Below are 26,247 nucleotides of genomic sequence, written 5' to 3'. Positions count from 1 at the left end.
ACAACAAAAACAAAAACAGATATATTTGTATATAGGTAATATGAAAATATATGTATTAAAAATGCATATAATTATGGGGCTGCCAGTGACAAAATTAAGATTAATTAATTAACAAAAAAAAAGGACAAATTTGTATTTTTCTGTATTCCGCAATTTAAATGTAACAATAGAAATAGAATGTCTAGATGTGACCAATATGTAATTTGTATATATGGATAATTCAAATGTATTTCGAATCGTTATGCAATGTCAATGTTTTCCCGCTAATGAAGTTTTCCATTAATTTGTAATGTCACAAAAAATTACACACAAAAAGAAAACAAAAAATGAATAAAAAGCAAATTTTTAAACATTTTCATATCAATCATGGCTATAATTTGTTGAAATTTAATGTGAAGGGAATCTTTGGGAATATTACTTGAAAACTTTAATTAAATTATAATCGAAAACGTATGTTCAATGTATTTTTCCTATCATATATCATTTCAAATACAATTCAAATATACCTATTTCCAAAAACTCCCCATTTTGATGAACCAATTCACTGAGTCACTTTTTAATAAGTGAACAAATTAATAATTTGTAAGTGAAAATTAAAAATTAATAATTTGTTCACTCACTTATCAAGAAGTTATTTTTCTAAGTTATTCATTTAGTAACTTACTTATTTATTTGCTGAATCATTTTTTGATTCAATTATTCAATCGACTCTTTTGTTCAGTTTCCATACTTTCTTTCTATACTCTTGTGAAAAGAATATACTCTTGATCGTGCTTAACTTGCAATTATCAATCAGGTATTAACATTGCTTGCAGGATGAGAACCCCAACAAGTGAGTCAGTAATGTGATAGGCCAGAGAACAAGAGTATTAAAGGAACAAGTTTTGTGAACAGCTTTATTCACTTACTGTGGAAAATTGTTAAATTTTCTTCACTCACTCACATGCGACCCAACATAACTGCGTAGCTTAATTTTGAATATATGTTTGAACAAGATGACAGTGAGTAACCCGAACAGTGATTCAGGGAGAACCAGTAAAACTGTGAGTCACTAAGTGAACAAGTTGAATGATTAATAAAAGAACAAGTCTCTTGAATGAACATCAATTATATTCACTCACTCGCAACTAAGCTTTCTTTAAACAATTTAAGATTTTGAAATATTTGATTATTTTTTTTCAACATTATTTTTCAACATTTATCATAAGAAATTTATTTGCTACGGAATAAAAGTGTCTTTGAGTATACCGATTTAATTCTTTTCAAAAAATAGAAATTTTGATATGAAAGTAATAAAATACAGATTGGACATAACTAAGTATATTTTAAATTGTGTCTTAATTTGTTTTGGTCAGTTCAGAGAAAGCTACATATGTAGTTATATCAGATATTAAAACGATTTTTAAATCTTCAAATAAAATTAAAAAATTAGGACAAACTAAATTTAGTACTCACCAGAATTTGTTTGATTTATTCTGAAAACATTTTCTTATATTGAAAATCTATTAAAATTATAAAATTTCTCACAAGTTTGTACTTTGGATCTTCTCTTATCGTTTGTCTTCTCAAGAAAGTTTTCTAAAAAATTCAGAGTTAAAGAACTTTTTTCTTACTATCCATAAAGATTCAAATGATCTTAAAATCAAAACAAGTCACAATTCCTTTTCTAATTTGTTTTTATAGTCTTGGGAGTTTTTTTGAAATAAGAAAAATGAGAATGATGGGGAGAGTTGGTAATATTTTCATCACAAAATTCTGAAAAGTCGAAAATAAACTTAAACTCAAACTTAATTAATTTAATTCAATTGAAGAAAATTTGTAGAATAATGTTAATTTTTTACTTTAAAATAGGAGTTTTATTTATGTATTTTTCATTTTCTTTTTTGGTTTTTTATTAATTTGTCATTTGTTTTTAACAATGTGAACATCTCAAAGATCAGGACAGATCAGGAATACAATACAATATACATATATTTTTATATATAGAACCAAATGAAATCTATTGTATTTTTTTTATTTGTGTATATACAATTTGATTTGCTTGATTTGTAATAGTAGAATATAGTTGAACAGAAATCCGATTTGTACAATATAGTTTTGTAATGAACTTGTTTTAGTTAATTTAGTTAATTTGAAATTTTGTTATTGTATTCTTTTCAATAGTGTTTACGTTTTTCACTTTTTCTTTTTTTCTATGCAAAAACAAGGTACATATAGTGAAAAAAAGGACTGAGGAGGCCAGGCCCAAAGGGTTTTATATCTTTATTTAGGGTATTTTTTTATTTGTTTATCATTCTCTCATTCTCAAAGTCATTAACTTCTAAAAACTCCATCAGCATCAAATTGCTAAATTCGGTATGGCAGAAAAAATACTTTGGTGTTGGATTTATGCAACTTTTTTTGTTTATAGTTTTTTTTTTGTTTTGAGTTCTCTTATCTTTTTTTTTTGGCATTTATTGCACCCACATGGAAGGCGCCCAGAGAGGTTCCGTCTCGAGTCGTTGAACATTTTGAACCAATTGCTCAAAGGCATTGATCAATTCGCCATTGACTATCTCGACATCGAAAAAGTGTCCATAAAGGAAATCTATACGTTCCGCCGATTTGATCATATCCTCGAATTCTTCGTCGGTGAAACTACGAGCATTTGCCTCATCGAATGTAGATTTGGCACGTGCTTCGGTGCGGGTGGATTTCAGGACACTCAGCTCTGGTGGCTTAATGTGTATAAGGAATGGCTTCAATTGGGCTGTACGCAAAGTTTTAATTGCCTGATAATGCGGACTTAGAACACAAACACAGCCGGCATTGACAATGGATTTTACACTCTCAGCCGAAGTGCCATAGAGATGTCCTTTATATTCACCATGTTCGACAAATTTGCCAGCCTCAATATCTGCTTCCATTTTCTCATGGGCCACAAAGATATATTCCCGTCCGGCCACTTCGCCAGTCCGCATTGGGCGGGTAGTATCTAGGAAAAGAGAGATGAGATGAAAATATAATAAATCTACATAGATTTAGTTTCACTTACATGGCACTGGGCTACGAAACTTATCCGGATCTCTGGCAATTAGACGACGACGCAGCTCGTTGCGTCCAACTCCTGGAGCACCGATGAGCACAATGGGACGATATACACCCGGACGTGGATACAATTTGGCCACCTCCTCATAGGTGGCAATCAGTTCGCGATCAAAGTCATCATTCTCTGTCAAATCGTACATGATCTTTTTAGTCTTTGGCTGGCGACATGATGAACTGCTGCTGCTCGTATGCAAACGCGGGGAGCCAGGTGGGGTATTAGTGGTGCAGAGTGAGGCGCATGAACCGGCTGATATTAGGTGAGAGGGGCAAAAGGGGCATGATGAATGCATGATATGGGTAAATGCGAGTTATGGGGGAGATTATAAAGTGATTATAACTCTTGATGCTTACGCTTCGAATCTAGATCCGCATTGCCGCCCTCACGTTGTGTCCTCTCGTGTATTATGCGACGTTCCTGCAGTGCCCGACTGGGAATAAGACCAGCTCGAGCACTACGCTCATGCTCTTTGCGTGCCTGCCACCAGTAGGCATCATCTTGGGCCACTATATGCAAGACATCGCCCCGTTGAAACCCAAGGCCAGCCTCTTTGCAGGGTATATAGGGATCCACATCGGGATTATAATCGAAATGGGCACGCACACGCACCTTGGACTCACGCTGGGCATTTTTGGTATCCGCTGGCACTAGCTTAAAGGTAATGGTGCCCTCGGAGTTTTGCTATGGAAAAGAGGATGAATAAATTAATCAGAACTTTTAGAGAGGTAGAGTAAGTAACAAAGGTAAGGTAACGTGAACAAGTTTCAACAGTCCTGCTTGTAAAAGTTCGAGAAAAATGAACTTGTTTCCTCATAAGCAAACTTTAATTTTTTAGTTGCTAGTGCTTGTAAAATATAGTTAGGTTGATAGTTTACAACAATATTCTATAATTTAATACAATACAATTTATCTGTACAAAGTTTTAGGTTTTTAGATTTGCATGTGTTATTTAGCTATTGCTGATTCAGCCTTAAATAAGTTGGGAATTATAAGTAAATTATGTTAGAAAAGTAAAAATAATTGATAACTGAATTTCAACCAGTGTATTATGTCGGAATCGTGACAATTTATTATCTATGGTGATTTATAAGTGAATTAAATTGAATAACTACAAGCCTTTTTGATTGGACGTAAGAGTCTTACACATGAAAGTACTCAATACTCTTTAAATACATGTAAATTATCAATTAGTCAATTCGTATGTATAGGTAAAATCAAAGTAGGCCAAAAATTAAGAATCAAGTAGTCTGCTGCGACTATTTTTCCGACTGCTGCTTTCGTCGACTTCCGAATTTGGCCAATAGCAACAGTCGGAACAGTTCCTAGTATTAAAATGTATAACTTGGCTGTTGCTATCAAAGCAATCTGTTTCGGGTTTTTGCTATTGCTGCTGCTGTCGGGTTTTTTGCTTTCGGATTTTTGCTGTGTGCTGCTGCTGTCAAAATTTTCTATTTCGGTTAGATTTTCTAATTTCGGTTTTTTTCGGAAGCAAAAGCAACACAAAGTATTTGTTTTCATATTTGCTAAACAGTCACAGCAATGAATAGCACAAAATTTATGACTTTTGCTAATTCGACTACAGCAATTTAAACACTGCGTAAGACTAAGCGAATTCAGGCTTAAACGAGTTGGGAATTATATGTGTATTAAGTTGAAATAATGAGAATAATTGATTGAAACTTAAACAGTTGAGAATTACAATTGTTTTAGTTTGAAAATGTAAGAGTAGACGATTCAAGATTGAAAATATAATCAAAAAGTGAGAAGACCTTATTGGATTTGGATTTTTTAACTATTTTAATTATATAAAAAACCAAACAAAATGAATCACATTTATTCCAGTTACTTACCAATATGCTTAAAACATCTCCCGGTGTTTTGCCCTCCACATTGATGCTATTAACCTCGATAACCTCATCACCCACATGTATTAGACCCGAACGATCGGCGGCACCGCCATGCATTATTCTTGCAATGATTATTTTGCCAGTTTCCTCATCTGTCTTAATGGTGGCGCCCTGTTAGATATTGAGAGAAGGACAAATAGAAAGATATTGAGAAAATGAACAAGTGATTCATATATATGTAAGGTGTAAGTGTAGGTGTGAATATATGTACGTGTTGTTGGGTGTGGGTGTGTAGGGGGAGCTGGGTGTGTGTGTGAGTGTGTTTTTTTGTATCTAGGTGATAAGTAAAGGCAAAGTTCTGTACAATTCGTTTTGTTTTTCTTTTTTTTTTGTTCAAAGGGATTCTGTGTCAAGTGGGTGGACGCACTGTGGACAAGTGGGTGTTCCAGTGTTCAAGTGTTTTTTTCTTGTTGGTTATTGTTGTTATTGTTGCAGTTTTAACAGCTATTGGACATTTTGTTTACTTACAACAATTGGCTCCGCACTTTGTGCTCCTGTCTGTGATTTTATATTTGTTTTTCATATATATTTATATATATTTTGTACAATATTTTTTGAAACAATCATATGAATTGGTTTTTAGTTTTTGGTTTTTTTGTTTTTTGTTATTCAAAATGATTAATCGAATTCGTTTTCATACGACATTTTCAAGCGGTTAAAAAAAGCAAAATGCATATATTTATTATTAGAATGAATGTGGACAACAGAATGGGTAGATGAATGAAGTTTGGAAAATTTAGGCGCAGAAAGGAGCAGAATACATATATATATTGACATAGATATACATATATATGTATATGTAAATATATCTATGCATATATAGGCAAAAAGTAGGGAGCGGTGAGACAAGTTGACAAAACATGAAGATGAGCCAAAGATGATACACAAAAACGAAACAAAGACAAAATGAGATGATTAACTTACCAAAGGTTCATTGCTTTTAACTAATTGAACAATTTTAATGGTCTCCTCATCTTCATCCATTTCAACAGGAGCCTCTGGCAGATGAGGATAGAAATCCTTTTGGGCTATGGCATCATGGGCAAATAACAAGTGCTATGAAGAAATAAACAATGTATTAACAATTTGTAGATGCAAATATCTCTTGATAATCAATTTATAACTTCAGGTTGGTCTTATTGAAAAGTTATTAATTTAAACCTTTTGGTTGTTTCCAAGTTTACACGGTTATTAATTCATTTTCTTAAAATTTCTTTGAATTGATTTTCAAATTTTGGTAGTAAAAGTGTCTAAATATTTATCGAAAAAAAAACGATTTAAAGTCGTTTAATGATAAACAGTAAAGCATTTTTAGTTAATATATGTGTCATTTTCAGATGTCAATAACATATTTTTGTTTCATAACTAACAGTATTCGTTAAATAAGTTTTACACTATTTATAGATGCATCTTAAGAAGTGCGAAAGCCAAAGATAGATTTGTTTCGGTTATTGTACGACTTTCGTTATAAAGAGTTGAAAGTGTTATGGGATCGGAATTCAGAATTCTTTTCTTTTCTTGCTTAGGTAATGTTATCTATTTGTACTATCAAGCTAAGACCTCTGATATATTTCGCACCTGCAAATGGACATCTTGTAGCAAATGAAATACTTCTTTGCATTCCTCGTTGAGATGACAGTGTTGCGATAATTGTTCCAGGACCTCATAGAGCACTTGGGATGATGTTGATAATACAGGAGCTAGACGATCATCTCTACCAACTTTTGCCACCTTAGTGTGAACATTAACTAAAGCATTCAATTCTTTTGATTCGAGTAGAGCTTTAAGAAAATCAATTTCCTGATCATTTGATAAATTATCCGACTCTTTTAAGGTGGTGAACAGTTTGGAAAGCGCTGCCGAAAAAAAGTTAATAAAATTTGGTTAAAATATGTAAATATGTATTTTTTTTCTTGGATATATTATGACTCACCAGGATCCCAATTGATATCGGAAGCCATAACTGCAGCTGGCATGCTAAGTCCTTGGTCCTTTGTTTATTTTTTTATGTTGTTGGCTAAAATTGAAATGACAAAATCGATGAATAGAATTAAACTTTCTTTAGCATGATAATTCCAAGGCTCATGCTTGGCCTCCACCCACTCTAAAATGTTGACTTTCTACGTTATTTCATAATAACAATGTCAAACAGGACCGGTTCTAAGATGAAAAGTGAAGAGAGAGTAGCAAGAGTTTACACAGGAGATTAGTTTTTATTACTTAATAATTCAATTTTATCAAAAAAAAAACTGTTATATTGGATTTTGTTGACCTTTTTCAAATCAAAGGCTTAAAGAAAGACTATGTTATCGAATATCGAATCTAGTTGCTAGTGCCTGTAAAATATAGTTAGCTTTATGTTCATTTATACTTATAATAATAATAATAAAATATCGAATCTTTTCGTTAGAGGTAAAACTCAAAGTATTGAAAAAAGGTAGGGTATGAGATAGTTCTTATTAACAAAGAGAGGGCAATAGCAAATATAACAATAACAAAATTCAAAGTTTGTCGATTATAAATAGTTATTTTGACATTCGAAAGAAGTGTTGAAAAGTTATATAAGTATATAAAAATATATACATGTAGGAATGCCAAATTAAGGGCACATAGTTCTCTCTAATTAGTGAATCAATCAACCAAATTTTTCAAAAAAAGAAGCGTTTTGTGATATTCCAGAAAGATTTAAGTGCTAAGTTTAGTAAGTAAGTCATTCAAAATCGAATTAAAGTGAATTTAGTGAATAGTATTCAATTGAATAAATGCTAAAAACTTGGTTTTTTATATATTTAAACATAAAGTGGATTCCAGCTGACTGAAAATTTTATATTTAAGCCTTTTTTACTTCATTCATGTATTTTCTTTTAAGTATTGAACATATTTTATTCGATTCAAAGAGAACTATAATCGAAAACTATTAACAAATGAACGACTAAACGGTTGTTTTGAATTCATTCATAAACTCTTTCATATTTTAGGTTAACAAAGTATTATTTTTCGTTATAGGATGTAGGTATTAGAGAGCTGCATGAGTGAGAGAAAAACGATAGTCGAATGAATCCATTCGAATTGATTTTAAATAAATGAATCTATGTATAAATCGTCTTTGCAATAAAAAATGTTGCAAAAATAAACTTCAGATATCATATTCATTTATATTATATAAAAAATTGCACTGGGTTAAAGCTAAGACTATAAAAAAGTGTTTAAAAAACTTGAAAACGTCTTTTTTCAACTAATCTAATCTTGCATCACTAAGTGGGGGTGTTTCCTATATGCTCATTGAACCGCTACTGTATTGAAAGTTGGCCAAAAAAAATTGCTTCTTGTCAGTTGTTTGTGTTTCCTTTTTGCCTTTTTTCTTATATGTATATTTTTGGAGAGGGGTCTTGGCGTCTGACTGACTGGCGACATTTTGAAGGGTCACAGAGAAAACTTTGCCTCCATTTCGGTGGGCTATTGTTGTTGTTGTTGATGTTGGCAAAGGCAATTGGCCCCCAATGCAATTAGTCTGCCTAAGTAGGTTAGCCAATGTGCTCAATTTGAAAGAGAAAATTTATTATGCGCTTTTTGACTAAACAAGAAAAAAAGGAATAGGAAAACTGCATAACATTAAATGTTCAATGGCTGCATTGATTTCGATTTTGCTTATGGTCCTGTTGCTGATGACCAGCCAAGCGCATGATATGGTCCTGGCTGAGTGCCAAAAGGAAATTTGTTTCTTCTTTTTTTTTTTTTTTGCTTGGGTTCAGTAACTTATAAATGGCCAAGTTGCATGCCACAAACTCATTAGCGCCTTCAAGTAGAAGAAAATGTGGGAAATTAATGTCACCATTTAACATTCTTAGTAACAAAACAAAGGAAAGAAAAGGGTAGCGGGAAAAGTGTGAAAAAGGCATGAATAAAAAAATAAAGATGTACATACAACTAGTGTCCTTCAACTTGCACACACACACACACCCCCTACATATCCTTTGATGATAGATGACCTTGAACTATATATAGGGGGAGAGAAAGAGAGTGAGGTGGAAAGTGAACTATATATAACAAAACGTCATTAGTTGTGGGTAACTGCCAATCAAATGGAATGCATATAATCCTAAGAAAAGTGTCAGTATAGACAGACAGTTTTGCAGTCATTGCAATTACCCTAATTGCAGTACGACTTGAGACAATCTTATATAGCCCCAGAAGGGAGATAAGGCAGGTAACCAACCAACCAGCCAACTACCCCCATTCCACACGGTCACCACCCCCGCCCAAGAGAAGGGTAGTTATTAAGTTGCTGTTACTTTTCTTTAAAGACAATAAAAAACAACATTTTCTACTTTAACACAACAAATCATGGAAAATCTGGTCACTCTATAGGAGCAAAGAAGTTGATGTGAAAATATTATGTTAATTGAAAGGTCCTTCTCACCAGTTTTCCTCTCTCTCTCTCTCTCTCTCTCTCTCTGTGTGTTTCAGTATCTCCTTCGCTGATGGATTAATTTTTTGTTTAAGTATTATGTCTACTAGATGTTTATTTTTAAATAATTATTCCACTTTTAACATACACAGACACAGTCCAAGACACAAACATAAAATTCATCTCCTAGTCCGTAGTCGTATTGTCTCTTGCTCCGTGTTTTTTTGGTCTATTTTTAGGCAATTTCACATAGCTTTAACTAGTATCAAACGACTTTCACTTAGTCCCTTAATTTAAACACATTTTTGGAAAATCTGTTTCACTTGCAAAACAAACTAAAAAAAAAAACCAAAATGAAAATAAAAAAACTGAAATGCAAATGCAAATTATATATATATATATATATTTGTCCACACACAAAACTCGAGCGAGAGACAGAGAGTATATCGCAGAGGCGGCTAAGGCAGAGCAAGAATTGGGCCCAACAAACAACAACGGAAGAGAAGCTAATGCACGGAGCGACTATTTCGAACTGAAGCCCAACCAAAACGTTGTCATCGAAGAGACCCCAACGAGCATATCCATTCAGAAAACACACACAAAATGCGAGAAAACACAACAACAAGAATTTTGAGTTCCTCGGAAGAGGGGGTTGCAAATGCGCATGTCAGCAGAAAACTATATAACAGAAGGTTGAGCATATTTTCTGCTCTACAGGGTGGTTTTTTTTGAAAGTCCACCAACAGAAAACAACAAGGGAAGACAATATTCTTGACATATTCAAAAAATATGTACATATATTTCAGTGAGTTAATGATGCAGGAAATGAAACAATTTTCATGCAAATTTTCCGGATTTAGGCAAGTAAAATAAAAAGTCTATATCTGGGTCGACGGAAAAAAATATTTTTTTTCTATTTTAGAAAAAATAGATTCCTAGTTACCACAAACCGTAAAACATAAATAAGGCAATCTAATATATTATAAAAAAAAAATCATATTCTCTAATCCATCATATACACGATGGATGTACCTTTTAATATTACTTCACTAGTTGGAAAAAAAAAATTCTTCTTAATCTCCGTAGGGGGGTTTGAACCAGATAACAACAGTTTTGTAGTCTGAGTAGGTCCCCACTGAGCCACTGACCACTTTAGTTTTGTCGTATAGTAATCACATATAGTTCAAAAATATACAATACAAATATAAATACTAAATACTAAAATCAGAATTGGGATTCGAATGCATTCGAGTCATAGCAACTCATTGACTCACTTTCTAACTCATTCAATTCGTTTTGTTTCGTTTGAATGTTGTGCGACTGATTTTTACGTCGCACACTCATTTACTTGAAGTCGATTTTCAAAGTCATTCAATTCATTCATTTGGTTTTGAATGTTGTTCACTCGAATTGAGTTTTCTATCATTCATGCAGCTCTCTAGTTGAAACCGACTTAAAAGTCTTATTTTGATTTTATTTTACAAAATTCTATTATTAATATATTTTTTATTAATCTTTTGCAAACCGAAAAAATTACAACACATTTTTGAAAATTGTGATGATATTCACGATTTTTTTCAATATTGGATAACAGATTAGTTTTTCCAATTAAAATTCTAAGCAGTAATGATAGACATGACTTTTAAAAATTGTCGTAATAAATTCTTAATTACAAATTTGCAAAGATAAAAGATAATCGGGGAAATTTGTGAATTTTTGACAATTTAAATCCGATTTTGAGACATTTTTCAGTAGTGGCAAAGTTTTTGGAACATACAATTTTACTTCGCTTAGTTTTAATATAGTAATCGCATATTTATAGCATTGACTTGATGTATTTACTTGCAGCTTTCAATACTTTGAGCAGCAGCAATTCATCTAAAATCATTGAAAAACTGATTAAATTACTGGTTTAAGGAGTTGAAGATATTTATGAAATTTAAAGAATTCTATTAACAATTCTATTCTACGCTTAACCCATATTCTATTGTTGTTAGGATAACATATAGCAATTACGACATGGATAACATATTCACTGGAAAGTTTTACGAACTAAAGCTAAAAACAAACTTTTAATTTGTACACCTTCACGTTTCTGTAAAAATGATCATTAACTTTTTAAAAGATGTAAAAAATTTGTTGTTGGAAAAGTTAAGTAGCGGCCAAAATTGGGTCAAAAACATTTACTTCAAAAATCAAATTTGAGAACTCTCCCCATAAGCCATATATATATAGCATTTATGTTTTTAAATATTTCTCGTAATGTTTCAGTTATATTTCGAAAAAACATAATATAATATAATTTTATATGCAAAACTGATTTTTTTGAGATAATCATATGAATATTTATAATTGAATGTGATTTTAGGGTTACTTGTATTTATATACTTTATCTTTCAAAGAAAGTTTCTGCTACCTTTCAAGATTTAATATGTATTTCACAATGTAATGTATAAGGATTTTAGCATTTTGGGAGTTGGTGGTACGATATTGTGAGACACTTTATTAACTAGTTTACAGAGGGGAAGTTTTTTTTAATAGTAAACTCCTTATTAACGCATTTTAAATTAAAAATAATGTTTTGCTTCGATTTTCGTAAGTAACATCTGGAGTAACATTCTTAAGGCTACATATAAGTACATATTAGGCATAACTATGAATGTATTTAATATATAAGCTACCTTTATTATCTCATTATAATTAGAGGTAAAACGGATCAGTTTACCAAGAGTTCAAGCATTAAATAAATTGTTCGATAAACATAAAATTTAAGTATATTTTATTCACAACTTTTGTACTAATTTTCTACTTTCAAACCTAACCCAAAAGACCAGCACCGCCAACGGCGCCGGCGCCGCCAATTAGACCAGCTCCAGCGCCAGCAAAGCCACCAGCAACTTTCTTGTCATAACGAGCACGAAAACCACCGCCTCCAAAGCCACCCAAACCACCGCCAAAACCGCGAGCCTTGATGCGATAACTTTCACGATAACGTCCGAAACCACCGCCAATGCCAGCTGCTGCACCACCGCCAATCAATCCGCCTGCACCTCCAGCTCCTCCGAGTAATCCCAGAGATTGTGGCTGCTGTTGTATAACTGGGACCTGTTGTATAACAGGAATCTGTTGTATGCCCGTCCATTGGCTCTGACTCAACGTGAGGCAAATGACCATTGAGATTAGGACTTGTAATTGAAGCTTCTTCATCATTGTGAGGTTGACAACGTTGTGAGATGCGAACAAGGGAAACCATTTGGTTTTTATGCCTACTTATGCTTTGTTTACCTATGAATTAGGGTCTTCAATCCCTCCCTACCTTCCCCCGGGGTGACCTTCACATTCTGATGACGGTGAGTTATGATGAGTGTGTGATGAGGTGTGAACTAAGTTGGGCAAAACCAGTGATGGCCCAAAAATGACAGATACACTAAGCGAAAACTATCAAGTCGAGTACATTCGAGAAGAAAGGAAGCGGAATTGAAGTTTTTTAAAGGGAAATTTCTCTACTAACTATCAAGAACTTGTGAAAATTTACTTATTCAAAGGTTGAAACCTTTGCGGTTTAGTTTAGTGGTCAATATTTTCGGGAAACTTCTCATCACTGGGTAAAACCCCGTCTTTGTGGGAAATTTTCTTGTTGCCGGCGCCCAACTTGTTAAACTAAATGTAAATTGAAAAAGCAAACAATTTGATAATTAATTTGCATAAATAACGTGGCTCGTGGTGAAGTTTGCTCAGATTAATAGTAGTACACAACATGCAGTGGCAAACGGTGGCTTATCTTTCGATTATCCTTGGCGGTGTCCTCGTTTCCTGTTCGCCGATTTTGAATGGAGATCAAACGCCCGATTTAGTAAGGAAAACTCGTCACATTGGAGGATTTGGTGGTGGCGGTGCGATTGTTGGAGGCGGTGTAATTGCTGGCGGCGGTGGTGTTGGTGGTTTAGTTGCGCCACCACCCATCATTCAAACGGTTCCCGTTGTCTCCACCATTCCAGTCATCACAACTGTGCCAGTTGTCTCCTCATACTCAACTGTTCAGGCAGTGCCAAGTTATGGTTATGGAGGAGCAGGCTTGGGTGGTGCCGGCTTGGGTGGTGCTGGCTTGGGTGGTGCTGGCTTTGGTGGTGCCGGTGGTTTCGTTGGCGGCGGCATCGGATTTGCTAAATTCAAAGGTATCGGCTTTGGCGGCTTGTTAGGTTAAAAAAAAAAACCACTTAAATCGTGATGTGTAAATAATTAATAAACAATAACAAAATCGAGAAGAAAAATATTAAAAATTCCCAATTTGGGTTTGAGTTTCGTTTTCTTTGTTTGATGATATTGCAGTTTTGTTTTTTTTTTCTTGCTCTTTAGGTTGCTTTTTGTTGTTCCCTCCATTTGGATTTGTTTACCAAAAGCATATAAACATTATGAGTGACCACTCAGACAGCTTCGAATTACAGTGGAATGAGTCGATTTGTTTATTTTAAGTGGTTGCCCAAAGTGACTTAGCTTAATCGACGACATGAAGATCACTTTATCGAAATGTGTTGAAATCAAATTTTCTCTCTTGAAGTCAAAGACCTTTCAATAATCAACAAACAATTTGCCCCACTGTGGCCTATACATACTTCCGCCTAATCATCATACATATATATATTAGGTCGGCTTCGTTGTTTCAATTTCATTTATTCCTCTTAACTAACAATCATTGTCTTTTGTTAATACTCTATAAGAGAGTCTTTTGGTGACATAATAGAAAACTACATCATAAAAATCTTAATATTTGATAAATTTATTTGAAATTTATAAGAATAAGTTTAAAAACAAAATTGTAGGGTTTTATTGATTTGTCTCGTGTTTGAATTGATTAAAGTATTTAGTATTTTAATTGATAAATTCAGAAACTCACTTAATTTCAAATACGAGGAAAAATTAAATTATTTATGTAGGAAAATATAAAAATATAAAATATAGTAAGTATTTAACTGGGTAATTAACAAAATAAGTAAACAACAAAATTTGAAAACAATTAATTACGTCAAAAGGTAACTACATAAAGTTTTATTTTAGAAAATAGGCGAAGCTTAGTATTGTTATCCTAATCTTTTAGGTTAGTAACAAATCATATAAAATGGCAATTAATATAAATACAGTTAGAAGAAAGAAATTTAAAAAACAATAACAAACTATAATATAATTAAAGTAATTATGTTCTAAACTACTGAGGTTAGTATTTCAGTACTTTAAGTAAGCAATAAAGAAGCTACTAAAGTACTGAAATAATTAAACTCAAATAAACTTACCAATCTAACAATAAGTTCTGAACTTGGGAGTCAACGTACCTAGTACCATGTTTTTAGCTCGACGCTAAATTAAATCAAATTTGTTCCAAAGTAAGTACACAAGTAAGTACTCTAATAAGTTATAAACACTTATATACATAAGTACTAAGTTTTTAAAATTAAAGCATAATACTTATTGAAGTGAGTTTAATAGAAAGTATTATGGTATAATCTACAGTTCTCAGAATTGAAATAAGTACTATATGCATTATGAAAGGTAAAGTATTTATTTTGTAACTAATTAATTTTTTACTTATTCTCAAATAAATTCTAAAGAAAAATACTTACCAAATACTCCATTTTCATTTAACGAACTCAAATAATGATAGAGCAGAAAATTTTTGTGAAAATAAAAATAAGGTTTCGATATATTATTATTTTTCTTTTTTGTTTTAATTTTTTAAACATTCCATCGAAAATATATGGTAAAAATGCGGCTTTCAAAGGTTTACTTAGGACCCTTAAATCAACAGTCCGGAGAGTTTCAAAGATGTCTTAAGCAGGGTTCAAATTTTTCAAAATAAAACACATTTCTCGCATAGGGAAAATCCGGTTTAACAAATTCTTTAACTAGCATGGCATTTGCCTCAGAGTATCACAAATTCTTTATGCTATATTTTTACTAATGGTTGTTTTCATATTTTTGGGTTTTTTCGCTAATTATTCTTTACATTCAATGACAAATATATACACACAAACACACACACACACTCAAATGAGCTTCACACAAAGAACAGGCCAATAAACCTCTTCTTAATTCATTCTACCCCCAACTACTCGTCTTTTGGGTTTATATATAAATTAAAACGCCAAGCTCTAATGACGTTTAGTATCTAAAAATGTTTTCAAAGCGAACTGGAGTTCTATTTTTTATCTGTTGCCTCAGTTTTGTTGTGCTCGCAAGCAGCGAAGCCATCGAGGAGAAGGAGCAGACACTTGGCCAATTGGCAGAAGCTGGTGAAACGGATCAAACTGATGCCACATTGTCGGAGGAGAATACTAGAAAAGTGCGCCAATTCTATCCACCACCACCATTCTTTGGACCACCACCACCGCCGCCTCCACCCTTCTATGGCGGATACTATGGTGGAGGTTTCGGTGGCTTTGGCGGGGGCTATCAACGTACACGCTATGTGACACGTACACGTACCCGATATCGTGGCGGTGGTTTCGGTGGTGGCTTCGGTGGATTTTATGGCTGAAAGGGAGAGGGAGTGCGAGAGATCTATCGATCAATCGATTGTGATTTTGTGATATTTCTTTGTGCTGTTCAGTGGCAATAAAACTATGAAAAAAAAATAAACAAACAAATTGTTTACAACTTCTTTGGCTTAATAAGGGGAAAGCTTTCGTGTAAAAAAATGCTTTAAAATGGAATGACAATTTCATTTTATTTAGTTTGAAAATATGTTTCGTTTGCTACTCTGTGAGTTGTTACTTTTGCTGGCTTTGGCCTCAACTCTAGATGAACGAGAATACGATGTTAAAGTGGCTCCCATTAGCACCAGCAAAGGTACGTTTTTTTTCTGTGTGAAATTTCTTAAAGTTTTTTCTACAATTCTTTATTTTTTTCCAGTTAAACGACCTCTTTACTCTTGGCCTCGTTTGTTGGCCCAATTGCGTAGAGCCTTTAGTACAGAAACCACTTCAACTTCCACTCCTTTACCCAGACTAAGAACAACTTCAACGCCAGCTCCCACATTAGAGTTCTATGGAGCTCTAAATCCCATATATCAAACAGGACAATTTTAATATAATAAACTAATTAAAATTAACATTTATTTGTACTAAGTGTAGAAAAGAGATAAGAAATGATGTTGGTATTTAGAATTTGTTGAAAAGTCCTTTGAAACTGCCAAGACCGCCACCAAAGCCATGTCCTAGGCCACCGAAACCGCCGCCAAAACCATGTCCCAAGCCGCCAAAGCCTCCCTTCAGACCGCCCAGACCGCCGCCAAGTCCTCCAAATTTGCCACCAAAATCAAAGCCTCCTAGTCCACGTGTGACGCGTTGAAGATCAGCTTCTGCCACCTGCTCGTTATCTGCCGTATGAGGTTCATCCAATTCCAGATCCAAAAGATTTATTTGCTCTACCGGCAATGCTTGACTGGGCAAGATCATCACCGTCAAGATCAGGATGCACAATGTATAAAAGAATTTCATTTTCTTTGGTGATTTGGTTTGTAAATTTTTGGTTACTCTTGGTTGTTGGTCAGACAAATTTGATGCCATTAGCCCTGGTAACTAACGTTTTTATAGTCATTTTTGGGTTGCCTTCTTCTCTCTCTCTAGCTATGGGCTCGTGCGTCCAACTGTTAATTGTTAGAGTCAATAAAATATGTGACTTCTTCTTTTCTTTTGCAACATTTACTTTCATTCATCTGTCCGATTTTTGTTAGATTTTTGGGTTGGGTCTCGCCATGATCTTCCCTCATATTGACACAGACGCAAAGTCATAGCCATGCCTGGTGCCTCGCCGGTTACATCATATTTACATATTTATTTAGTATTTACCAAGTTGTTACCATATTTTTGGTCATGAAATGGCAAATGACCTTAAAGTGCGTGTATGTATGATCAGTTGAAACCAGTTTTTGGATTATTAGCTCCTGTGCTAAACAAAACGTGACAGGATTTGATGACGTTAATGCCACAAAACTTAAGTTTAAAAATAATAACATCTGTCTCTTGATTTTGTTTTGTTTTGTTTTTATTTTATGCTAATTAATATAGATTGGTCGGATGATTTGTTCTTAATTTAAATTGCTTAGCACCTAAGTGACGCTCACGTGCGGATGGTCGACGTCGTCCAGAAAGATTTTTGCCAGTGCGATAATGTTTCCTCTTCATGTAATCCTGTGGCTCTTGCCACCAAGTATTTTTGAGAATTTTCCTTCGACCATAATGAGGTTTCGTATGATGGTGATTTGTGCGCGATTTTCGCACAGTGTCTTGAACAAAAGCACGTGACCAGACCAAAGGATCCAAACTGGCATCGTATGTAGTGTCTTGGGTGTGAGGCCACCATGGTCTAGCCTCGACTAGCCAAAGAAAAAGGACTATTAGAAGTGTTACGCAGATGTAGTTCATCCTTTAAGTTGCAATTGAAGACTGACTACAAAAATGTTCTTAGGTAACTTGAAGGAAAATTTTTCTATTGAGCACCTATATATGTATGTATGTGTTTTATTTTTGTGGATTATCCCTCACCTTTGATTTACCTGCTCGAAACTATCAATGACCTTTTTGGTTTACTCACAGGTAGCTGAAATTTTCACTCTCACTCAATTACTGTCGTTTCATCTCTTTTTCACTCTCTTCTGACATTTCCTCTGTCCTTCTTTTACTCTACTTCTCTCATTGAGATTGTAAATCATAAAGAATGACATTTTTTGTTCAGCTTATCTGCAAAAGTGCATTATTTGAGTGTTCAGTTAACATGTCAAACAGCACGATCTCAATTTCACTTTTAAAGGCATTATACACTGAGCCAAAGAAGTGATTCTTTTCTTACTGGACTACACTTAAAAGGAAATTAAGGGTTCTGAAGGCATTTTCGGGATTAAGTGTTAGTTTTCCTATAGCTGGAGATGATTTCGCAGCTTAAAAACGTAAAAACAATACAAATATTTGTTACTCTTTCATTCGGAACGTTTTTTTATTAGAAATTCTCATATCGACAGCAAATTTTTCAAATCGTGGCTCATTTACAGATCAGTATCTTACAGGTAAAGGAGAGAGTTTAGGGACAGAGAAATAATCCTGTGTTAGTAGAACTAGGATGTTTTTGAAACACATAGCTATTTGCTGCCTATGACATTTTATAATCATCTTCGTTAGATTGACTTTACTCTATCTGATATACTGATACTGATACTCTATCTAAAAATATGTAATATTTTGGCAGTCCTCTGTAGATGAGTTGTCTAAGTGGCCCAGTCATTTAGTCAACTGACTGTGGCCCAGTAAGGCTAGTGTATGGATGTAGCTTTCGTCTAACAATAAGCCGAAGGCTTTAGTTGCCAGTGCTTGTAAAATGTAGTTAGGTTGATAGTTTACAACTATATCCTATACTTTAATAATAATAATAATAAAAATGTAATATTTTGGGTGCCATTTAATTATTTTCCTCACATACTTGTAATAGAGAATTTTGGATTGTTCAGATTTAATTTTGAACATAGGTTTTTGTTTTTCTTTATTATGGATTGTTCTAAGTACAGATGAGAATATATCCGATTCTTGCTGTTGCTAAGTTGCTAGAACTTGGGAAATTTTTGATTCCCAAACCTAGATTCAGGTTTATGAATATTTGGAAACAAAATCAATAGAAAAATATTTCAAAGTGTGTTTATTTAAAATCAGATGTCTTTATGCAGGCTCTTAAAAAGAATTTCCTATGAAATTCGAATCTTTCTTTTCTCTATTTCTATTGTATTCCTATTATTAAAATTTATGCATAGATTTTACGCTTAAATCTTATAATCATTCTTAATTTTCAATTATTTTTGTTTAATGACTCATATTTTTTTGTTTAGTTATTCTTAATGCAATTTCTGTTTAAATTATAAATACCTATTTAATACATTGAAATGATTATATCACAAGATTGGTTTACTTATATGAATACCTTTAGCAATTTTCTTAAAACTAATTTTTATGTTTCTGTGCATAAACTAAAATTAGCAACTTTTCCCTCTACTTCTTCTACTTTAGATACCGTTAGAAGGCTCTTAAGTGACGAAGCTCGTAATAATTTAATTTGAAAACCTGCAACTTGACCGCTTGGCCCTCTTTTCAGCCTTGCACTTGACTTGGCAATTAGCAAGAGCTAAGAGGTGTCTCTGCGTCTGTCAGAGTGTGTGCGTGCGTGTGTCTGTGTGTGTATATTCGTGTGATATACTAGCCATGAAGTGTAACCGGTTTAATACATGCAGTTACCACTGTCAAATGCAAGTTAACTTCGAATCCCAATCCCAGTTTACCTACTTTCCAGTATGGGGATCAATTGACATATATAGTACCCCAAGATGCTGGATGCTAGATGCTGGATGCTGGATGGAGAGGCTGGTATAAAAGCCAGATGTTGGCCTTGAAGCCAACACAGTTCTGGTCAAGATGAGGAACCAAAATGTTCTCGGGATGCTAGTTATGCTGATGATGATGTTAGTCTCTTTGGCAAATGGTCTGGCAAAATTACCACCAGGTTACTTTATGCGTCTGGATGGCATAGCGCCAAGTCAAATTGGCAAAGGAGCCTATAGATTGGCTGGAAATAGACCAACTGGAGGCTGGCAGACATTTTCCCAGCAACAACAACCACATCCATATCAGCAGAGAAGGCAACCATTGCCACAAGTGCCAAAAGTCTATCAATGGCCCAAGAAATTTGGTAACAAAGGTTAAATGAAATGTTCTTTGAGAATATATATTTATATAAATAGAAATTAAATAAATTAATGCAATAAATTAAAAGCAGATGAAAGATGAAAGATTCGTTTGTTTGGCTAAAAAGCAGAAGCATAAGCTGGCATAAAGCCAGCATTAGGAGGCGTTGGATATAGACCAGGCAACACAGGACCTCCCTGGAATCCAGTGGGCGGTGGTGGTGGATAGAAACCATTGTTGGTTGTTGTGGCTCCCTGCAGACCCTGAATATTGGCCATATTGACAATGTTATTCAAATTGGCATAATTATCCACCGATGGCTGAGGCACAAAACCATTGGGCAGCTGCTGCTGTGGCTGCTGCGGAGGAGGTGCAAACACTGGCGAAGGATACATCAAGCCAGTGGGATATCCTTGTGGCACACCAAAGGCACCCGGAAAGCCGCCATTAGGATAACTTGGATAATTGTTGGCTATATTTGTTTGCAGACCGGGAACAGGCAAAGGATATCCAGCACCAGGACCAAAATATAATTGTGGATAACGTGCCAATTGCATGCCACTCAATCCCATTTGATTCATGGCCATGGGCATGGTCATTGTTGGGGTTGTATTCGCCATCATTTGTACCTCGGCTTCCGTAGTGCCAGCTGCTGCTGCTGCTGCTGTTCCTCCAGGCATTGCCATCTGTTTCAATTGTCGCTGCTCTCGGTCATGATGATCCTGCAATGGTTGTCCATGTAAATGGCTTACATTGGCCATAAGTAGGGCCAAGACCAGAGATTTCACTTGAAAATTGTTCAACATTTTCGTTGACTTACTGTTGACTGACTGTTTGCTTCCGTTTCGCTGTGAAGGCCTTTTAAACCCCGACATGAAAGACAAAAATAACGAACAACGAGGGGGTAAACTTTCTTTTGCAATTTTTTTCCATTTTAAAGGTGATTTCTTTTATGGTTTTATTATGTCTGTCAGCAAAAATAAAGAAAGAAGTCCGCCGCAGATCGAACAGCCGACTTTGTGTCTCATGAACAGTTTTGTAATCTCTTTATAAACAATTCACACTTTTAGCCTAATGCTAAAAGTAAACAAGGTGCGAAATATCTCAGCGCCGGACGAGTGAATCTTAAGCTGGAAATCGTATGGTAGATCTGGGAGCTGGAGCGATGACTCTGAACACTTTTTCTTAAGCCAGAAAATTGAATACTATACATATTGCGCTCAGCTGTGGTGAATTACTTGTTTGAAACGAAAGACTTGAGACACAAACTTGATTTTGCAAATACAGCCTGAAAGTAGGCAACATATTATGGAATAACTTTCTTTGTTCAATGAAAATGGAGATGATAAGTGGATATGTCCTTACGTTGTTATTTAAAACGGACCTAGAATGTTAGAATGGTTAATTTATATCATTATTTGATGGTAGTTAGGAATGGCTAAAGCCTATAAGAGGGCAAAGTTTTACTGTTTATATGCAATCACCTTAAACTTTATTTGCTTTGATTTTGATTTATGGGTAAATCGATCAGCTCTGACATTATTCAATAGGTCTACAGTTGGTTTCAGTTTCACAGCAGTTGCAAAAGAAGATTGCGTCAAATATGAGCGAAAAATTGGTTTGAAAACGGCAATATCGTAAACAAATTGGGTCCTTTTCTTTAGGTTATATTGGGTGCCAGTTGCAATGATCCTTTATCGTCCTTAGTGTCGATTTGAACGTATTGCCGGACTAGATTCGGCGCAACATTCTGCATAGGTGCAATTATATCATTTTACTTTAGAATGTAGATGAAACCGATTGATGTTTGATTCTTTTAAATGTGGGATGATAATTTGAAGATGATGATAGCAATGAGTTGCTGGATATGCTTATGGATAGTAACGATTGGTTGATGACTAAAGTTGTTTCTAAAGTTTTTATATATAGTTTTTTCTACACTGAACTTGCTTCTTATGATATGATTTTGAGTCTTTGTCAAACATTTAATAAAGGCAAAATATAAATAGCTAGCTAGCAATTCTAAACTGATGCCTTTTGAATAATTCAGATATGGTTCTATGTTTTGCTTAAAGTATTAATCTTTAATTTAATCTTCTTAATTGGCACTGGTTACAGTTATTAGTTAAACTTTTGGTAAGGATTTATAGATTTTTGCATTTGAAAACTGGGTTTTAGCGGGGCTTCAGGTAAATAAATCTTACTAATTTATAAGATTTTAAGTCATAGGCTGTATAGCTATTTCAAGAACCACCAAGTTCTATCATCAGCAGACTTCGCTAAATAATCCACAGTTGTAATGGCCAAATGCAAAAAAGAGGGTTTACAGCAAGTGTCAAAACAATATGTGTAAAACGGCGGGCCTTCCGTTTTTGGTATTTGCATTTATTTTTTTATTCCTTCTGTAATCTATCTGTACCCGTACAATCATCAGATATCATAATAACTTTCACAATTAAAAATATATGATATTAATCATACCATACCGTGCGGCAGGGTGTAATGAAAGATTCTGATTCTATATGAGCCTTTGTAAGTCCAGAGATCTCTTCACTGACTCCTACTGCCAAGTGAGTCTTTGCATTTGTGTTTAATACCGACTTCAATGTCTTTCCGTATTGGTTTCTTTGTTTCCTTGTTTACATATTAGATTAAATTTCAAATTAAGTTAGATTGTTTAAAGTAACCGTTATCGAAAGCTTCATTGTATACTGCATAAAGTCATTTTAGAATTAAATTGAATGAAATGAAGCCACTGCTTTATGACAATATGACCAAAACTAGGTTAGTCATTCATTTATGGTAACTAATAAAAGCCATGCTTTAAAAGTTGAACAATTTTTATATAGACCTTAAAACATTGAGAAGTTTAAATGATGAAAGAGGAAAAATAACACGAAATAAATAAAAAAATAATTGAAGATCTGTAGTTATTCTTAATTTCATCAGTAAGCCTATCGGCTACATTTTAAGTTATTTTGGAAAATTTGGCTCATATAAAAATTTTTTTATTTAACAGAAGATAATTGCCATGAGCTACGATAAGGCTGACTGTTAGAACAGATTGCATTAAAAACATAATTTTTTCTGTAGAACTTTAACTAAATACCATAAGTCCAGCTAACCTTATATTTATATGCATAAATTACTAACGTTATTGCAAGTAAAAATAAATAGAAATTGTTTTTTGTTTTTGATTTTTTTGTAGTTTTTAATAAATAATAAATAATATAATTTATCAACATGTTTTAACAATAAATATAGACCTGTTCATATCCCTTAAAATAAATAACAAATTGGTATTAACAACAAAAGATAAAAAGGCAATAAATAATTGCTTATTTGCCATAGCTATCGGTATAGGCAGCACGTTCACGATCAGCACGATCCTTGCGAGCCTCGAAGGAGTCAAAAGGCGAATTGCCCGATGAGTAACCATTGTCGGAGCGACGATTGGCCAGAGTTAAGGTGGCAGCTCCGTGTTGGCCATAGACCGCACTGCTGGGATAACAGATGAAGTAGTCTCCCTGATAGTAATCCCGATTGGCACGCTTCTGACGGACTAATTCGCCAGTGATATCCGTCTGTGATGTGATGGGAACTGGATTGCCGCTAATATCCGTAGAAGAGATAATGGGAGCCGATTGACCAATAGCCAAAACAAGCGACAGGACAAAAGTAAATGTGATGACGGATTGCATTTTGTTTGAATATTTTAAAATTCACAAGATAGTTGAAAGTTTTTTTTTGTTTGCTGTTTGTGATCTGCTTCTATTGAGCTTCCTGTGGGTTCTGTGTCTGCTTGGAGATTTGTTAAACGTTTTTATACTCTCCCTGTGAACATTTCGCACTATGCGCTAATTATTATGGCAGACTCTCCGATGACAGTAGTGAGCAAATAATAAATGTTAAACACTAATTTAATTTGCTATACATCTTTCCATATAATTAGCAACTTTTTTTTTTTTTTTTTGGACCGCACAACATTTCCGTCAATGTGGTTTATTTTGTTTCTTTTGTCTTTATTTTTAATATCAAATGCTCAGACGTCAAAGATAACTCCCCCGTTTGTCACGTCCTTTCCCCATCCCCTGATCGAAATAAATTCGAGTTGTGGTAGGCTTTTCTGTGAATCATATATATATATATAAGTTGATCAATTAACTCTTGCAATGTGCAAATGGACGCTCCTCTTCGTGTTTGGTTAGTTCATAGGTTTGGTATGGTCAGTTTATTTTTGGCCATTTCTTTTGGTTTATTTATAGTCTACATCTAAATCTGTCTAGTCTATTCTTGGTTCTGGCAATTTCCTAGCATTTCGCAAGTTTGTCTGTGGGCCAAAGGGGCTCAACCTTTTTCACCTTTCGAGCTTAGGCGTTAATTTGTTAATTTGCCTAGTTTAACTAGAAATAACTATGATTCATCATTCAGATTGACTGATTTCGCAAAAATTTCCTTAAAGCTTGCTAATTTATTGGGACTGATTCATTTCATTTGAATTTACGTAAACCCAAACCTACCTCAAGTTACGTTTTTTTTTGTATCCTGATCAAACAAAAATGGTGCCAATTTTTAACTGGTACTTCATTTGATCAAAAGAAAACCGCAAAACATATATATTTTAAAATTTTGTATATATAGAAAATATAGCTTTGAAAATATTTCTATTGTTGTTGTTGTTATCATCTCTGTTAATATATTTAATTAGTATGTTTCCCTTTTAAAAACAAAAAACAAACAAACTTTACATAGCTCGCCTTTGCCGCCCTCTTTGAATAGATATAGACAAAATGCATTGTAACAACAATTTGCAGTTCTTTTGTGTTTTCCTCGTATTCATATATTTCACAAGATGTTGTAAAAATTTCAAACACCCTCAATACAAGCCCACCTCGCCACCCACTTGACCACCCCCCTTGCCATTTGATATGATATGAAGTAACTAAACAAATTGTTTTTTTGTTTTTGTTTTTCAATACAGATGTTAATGATAACGATGTTGATGTTGACGATGTTAATGGAAGTGATGTGAGTTTCGATTTAAATATCGTTTGGGAAATATGTGATAGTCTAGGAATTTACATGGAACTTTTATTTAACTATCGTCGGGATGGCCTTTTCGTACTTTGCATTGTAGGAATTTTTGTATTGCTTTTTTATCAACGTAAAACAGGAAAGAAAAACATTAGACAAAGAATAATTAAATTCGAAAGCTATATTGATTAAAATAGTCGTCCTTGTTGAGGAGACAGCCCCTTCTAAATGCTTTTACAGATTTTAATTTAAAGTTTCTTAAACAAGAAACAGTTCCTCAAAGCATTGACAATCTCTTAATGAACATTTGAAATAGTTAGTAAATAGTTTGGTACGCGTATTCGTAATCTTAACTAAAATAAATTTCCAAAAAAATTTTTTAAAAATATAAATTTTTTTATAAGATTATCTTTTTTTGCTTCATTTGGTAATCATAGCTAAGCAGGGAGCCTGATTACTCTGTTGAGATGCCTTTAAAATAATTTTTTTTCAAAATGTTGATATCAAACCGTTAATAAATAAAATAGGTCGTAATCTACGCAGACATTTTCAGAAACTCCAATTAAAATGTACATAATTCTGTGGCTTATATTCCATTATTGTGATATGGAAAAGTGTTCTGTTTTTAATAAATTTACATATTTACTGGTCTAAAATAATCTGTATCATGCCCGGTGAAAGACTTCATTTATTATCGCTTCCAACGCAGGACCGTATTTCTCTTATGACATCAATTTAGATTCTAATTCTATCTAAGGCTGGGAAGTTCCCAGTGGGAACTCGCGGTATCCAAACTATTACTTCTTCTTGATCAATGAAAATAGTTTATTGCTTTCAAATGATCTTAATTTGTTTCCATTTCATTGAAATGAACGTAAAGCCTAATTTAATAGCCTTTTTTTTTGTTCAGCTTTCAAAACAAATTACTGGGTAGCACAGAAAATATCGGATATAACAACTTAAGGCTTGTAATATAAAACACACTTGGTTTAAGTGGTCTTCATAAATAATAATTTGCTTGTCTAACGAGTCTCCACTTTATGGTTTAGCACTTATAGCACACTTTTGGGGAATCTAGAATGTATTTTGCACTTTCTT

At 33.9% G+C, this 26,247-nt stretch overlaps 8 protein-coding genes across 12 annotated transcripts; 3 read left to right on the top strand and 5 right to left on the bottom strand.

Annotated features, from left to right (window-relative positions):
- Positions 1 to 1,829: 1,829 nt before the first annotated feature.
- On the bottom strand, positions 1,830 to 9,923 carry LOC6638281 (MAGUK p55 subfamily member 7). Of its 5 annotated transcripts, none has more exons than XM_002061504.4 (10): positions 9,819 to 9,923; positions 9,413 to 9,735; positions 6,926 to 7,009; positions 6,571 to 6,848; positions 5,917 to 6,048; positions 5,461 to 5,490; positions 4,936 to 5,103; positions 3,439 to 3,766; positions 3,035 to 3,334; positions 1,830 to 2,974 (listed from the first exon to the last, which is right to left on the bottom strand). In XM_002061504.4, the coding sequence occupies exons 3-10, from the start codon at positions 6,966 to 6,968 to the stop codon at positions 2,454 to 2,456; spliced, it is 1,800 nt and encodes a 599-aa protein (XP_002061540.1). In that variant the 5' UTR covers positions 6,969 to 7,009; positions 9,413 to 9,735; positions 9,819 to 9,923; the 3' UTR covers positions 1,830 to 2,453. The 5 variants fall into 5 exon arrangements, with proteins under 5 accessions (XP_002061540.1, XP_015034702.1, XP_023032036.1 ...); XM_015179216.3 differs by having other exon boundaries at positions 3,035 to 3,211; XM_023176268.2 differs by having other exon boundaries at positions 9,549 to 9,735.
- A 2,294-nt stretch (positions 9,924 to 12,217) lies between these two features.
- LOC6638282 (glycine-rich protein 5) lies at positions 12,218 to 12,610 on the bottom strand. Its single transcript, XM_002061505.3, has one exon. The coding sequence runs from the start codon at positions 12,608 to 12,610 to the stop codon at positions 12,218 to 12,220; it is 393 nt and encodes a 130-aa protein (XP_002061541.3).
- A 547-nt stretch (positions 12,611 to 13,157) lies between these two features.
- On the top strand, positions 13,158 to 13,604 carry LOC124459816 (acanthoscurrin-1). The gene has a single exon (XM_047009525.1). It carries the CDS (start codon positions 13,158 to 13,160, stop codon positions 13,602 to 13,604), a length of 447 nt encoding a protein of 148 aa, XP_046865481.1.
- Positions 13,605 to 15,537: 1,933 nt separating this feature from the next.
- Positions 15,538 to 16,073, top strand: LOC6638283 (H/ACA ribonucleoprotein complex subunit GAR1). The gene has a single exon (XM_023177656.2). It carries the CDS (start codon positions 15,567 to 15,569, stop codon positions 15,927 to 15,929), a length of 363 nt encoding a protein of 120 aa, XP_023033424.1. The 5' UTR covers positions 15,538 to 15,566; the 3' UTR covers positions 15,930 to 16,073.
- A 22-nt stretch (positions 16,074 to 16,095) lies between these two features.
- On the top strand, positions 16,096 to 17,412 carry LOC111519088. Its single transcript, XM_023178016.2, has 2 exons — positions 16,096 to 16,240; positions 16,304 to 17,412. Exons 1-2 carry the CDS (start codon positions 16,135 to 16,137, stop codon positions 16,477 to 16,479), a joined length of 282 nt encoding a protein of 93 aa, XP_023033784.2. The 5' UTR covers positions 16,096 to 16,134; the 3' UTR covers positions 16,480 to 17,412.
- LOC6638284 (glycine-rich RNA-binding protein 1) lies at positions 16,552 to 16,890 on the bottom strand. The gene has a single exon (XM_023177660.1). It carries the CDS (start codon positions 16,888 to 16,890, stop codon positions 16,552 to 16,554), a length of 339 nt encoding a protein of 112 aa, XP_023033428.1.
- Positions 17,413 to 20,234: 2,822 nt separating the features above from the next.
- LOC6638317 (splicing factor 3B subunit 4) lies at positions 20,235 to 20,921 on the bottom strand. The gene has a single exon (XM_023177667.1). The coding sequence runs from the start codon at positions 20,919 to 20,921 to the stop codon at positions 20,235 to 20,237; it is 687 nt and encodes a 228-aa protein (XP_023033435.1).
- Positions 20,922 to 23,330: 2,409 nt separating this feature from the next.
- Positions 23,331 to 23,895, bottom strand: LOC6638318. The gene has a single exon (XM_002061509.4). The coding sequence runs from the start codon at positions 23,814 to 23,816 to the stop codon at positions 23,454 to 23,456; it is 363 nt and encodes a 120-aa protein (XP_002061545.1). The 5' UTR covers positions 23,817 to 23,895; the 3' UTR covers positions 23,331 to 23,453.
- Between the last annotated feature and the right edge of the window lie 2,352 nt (positions 23,896 to 26,247).

This window comes from Drosophila willistoni (assembly GCF_018902025.1).
Source record: "Drosophila willistoni isolate 14030-0811.24 chromosome 2L unlocalized genomic scaffold, UCI_dwil_1.1 Seg139, whole genome shotgun sequence".
In the NCBI taxonomy this organism is placed as follows: Eukaryota; Metazoa; Arthropoda; class Insecta; order Diptera; family Drosophilidae; genus Drosophila; species Drosophila willistoni.
Note: the sequence above shows the minus strand (reverse complement) of the source record. Positions and strands in the feature narration are given on the sequence as shown.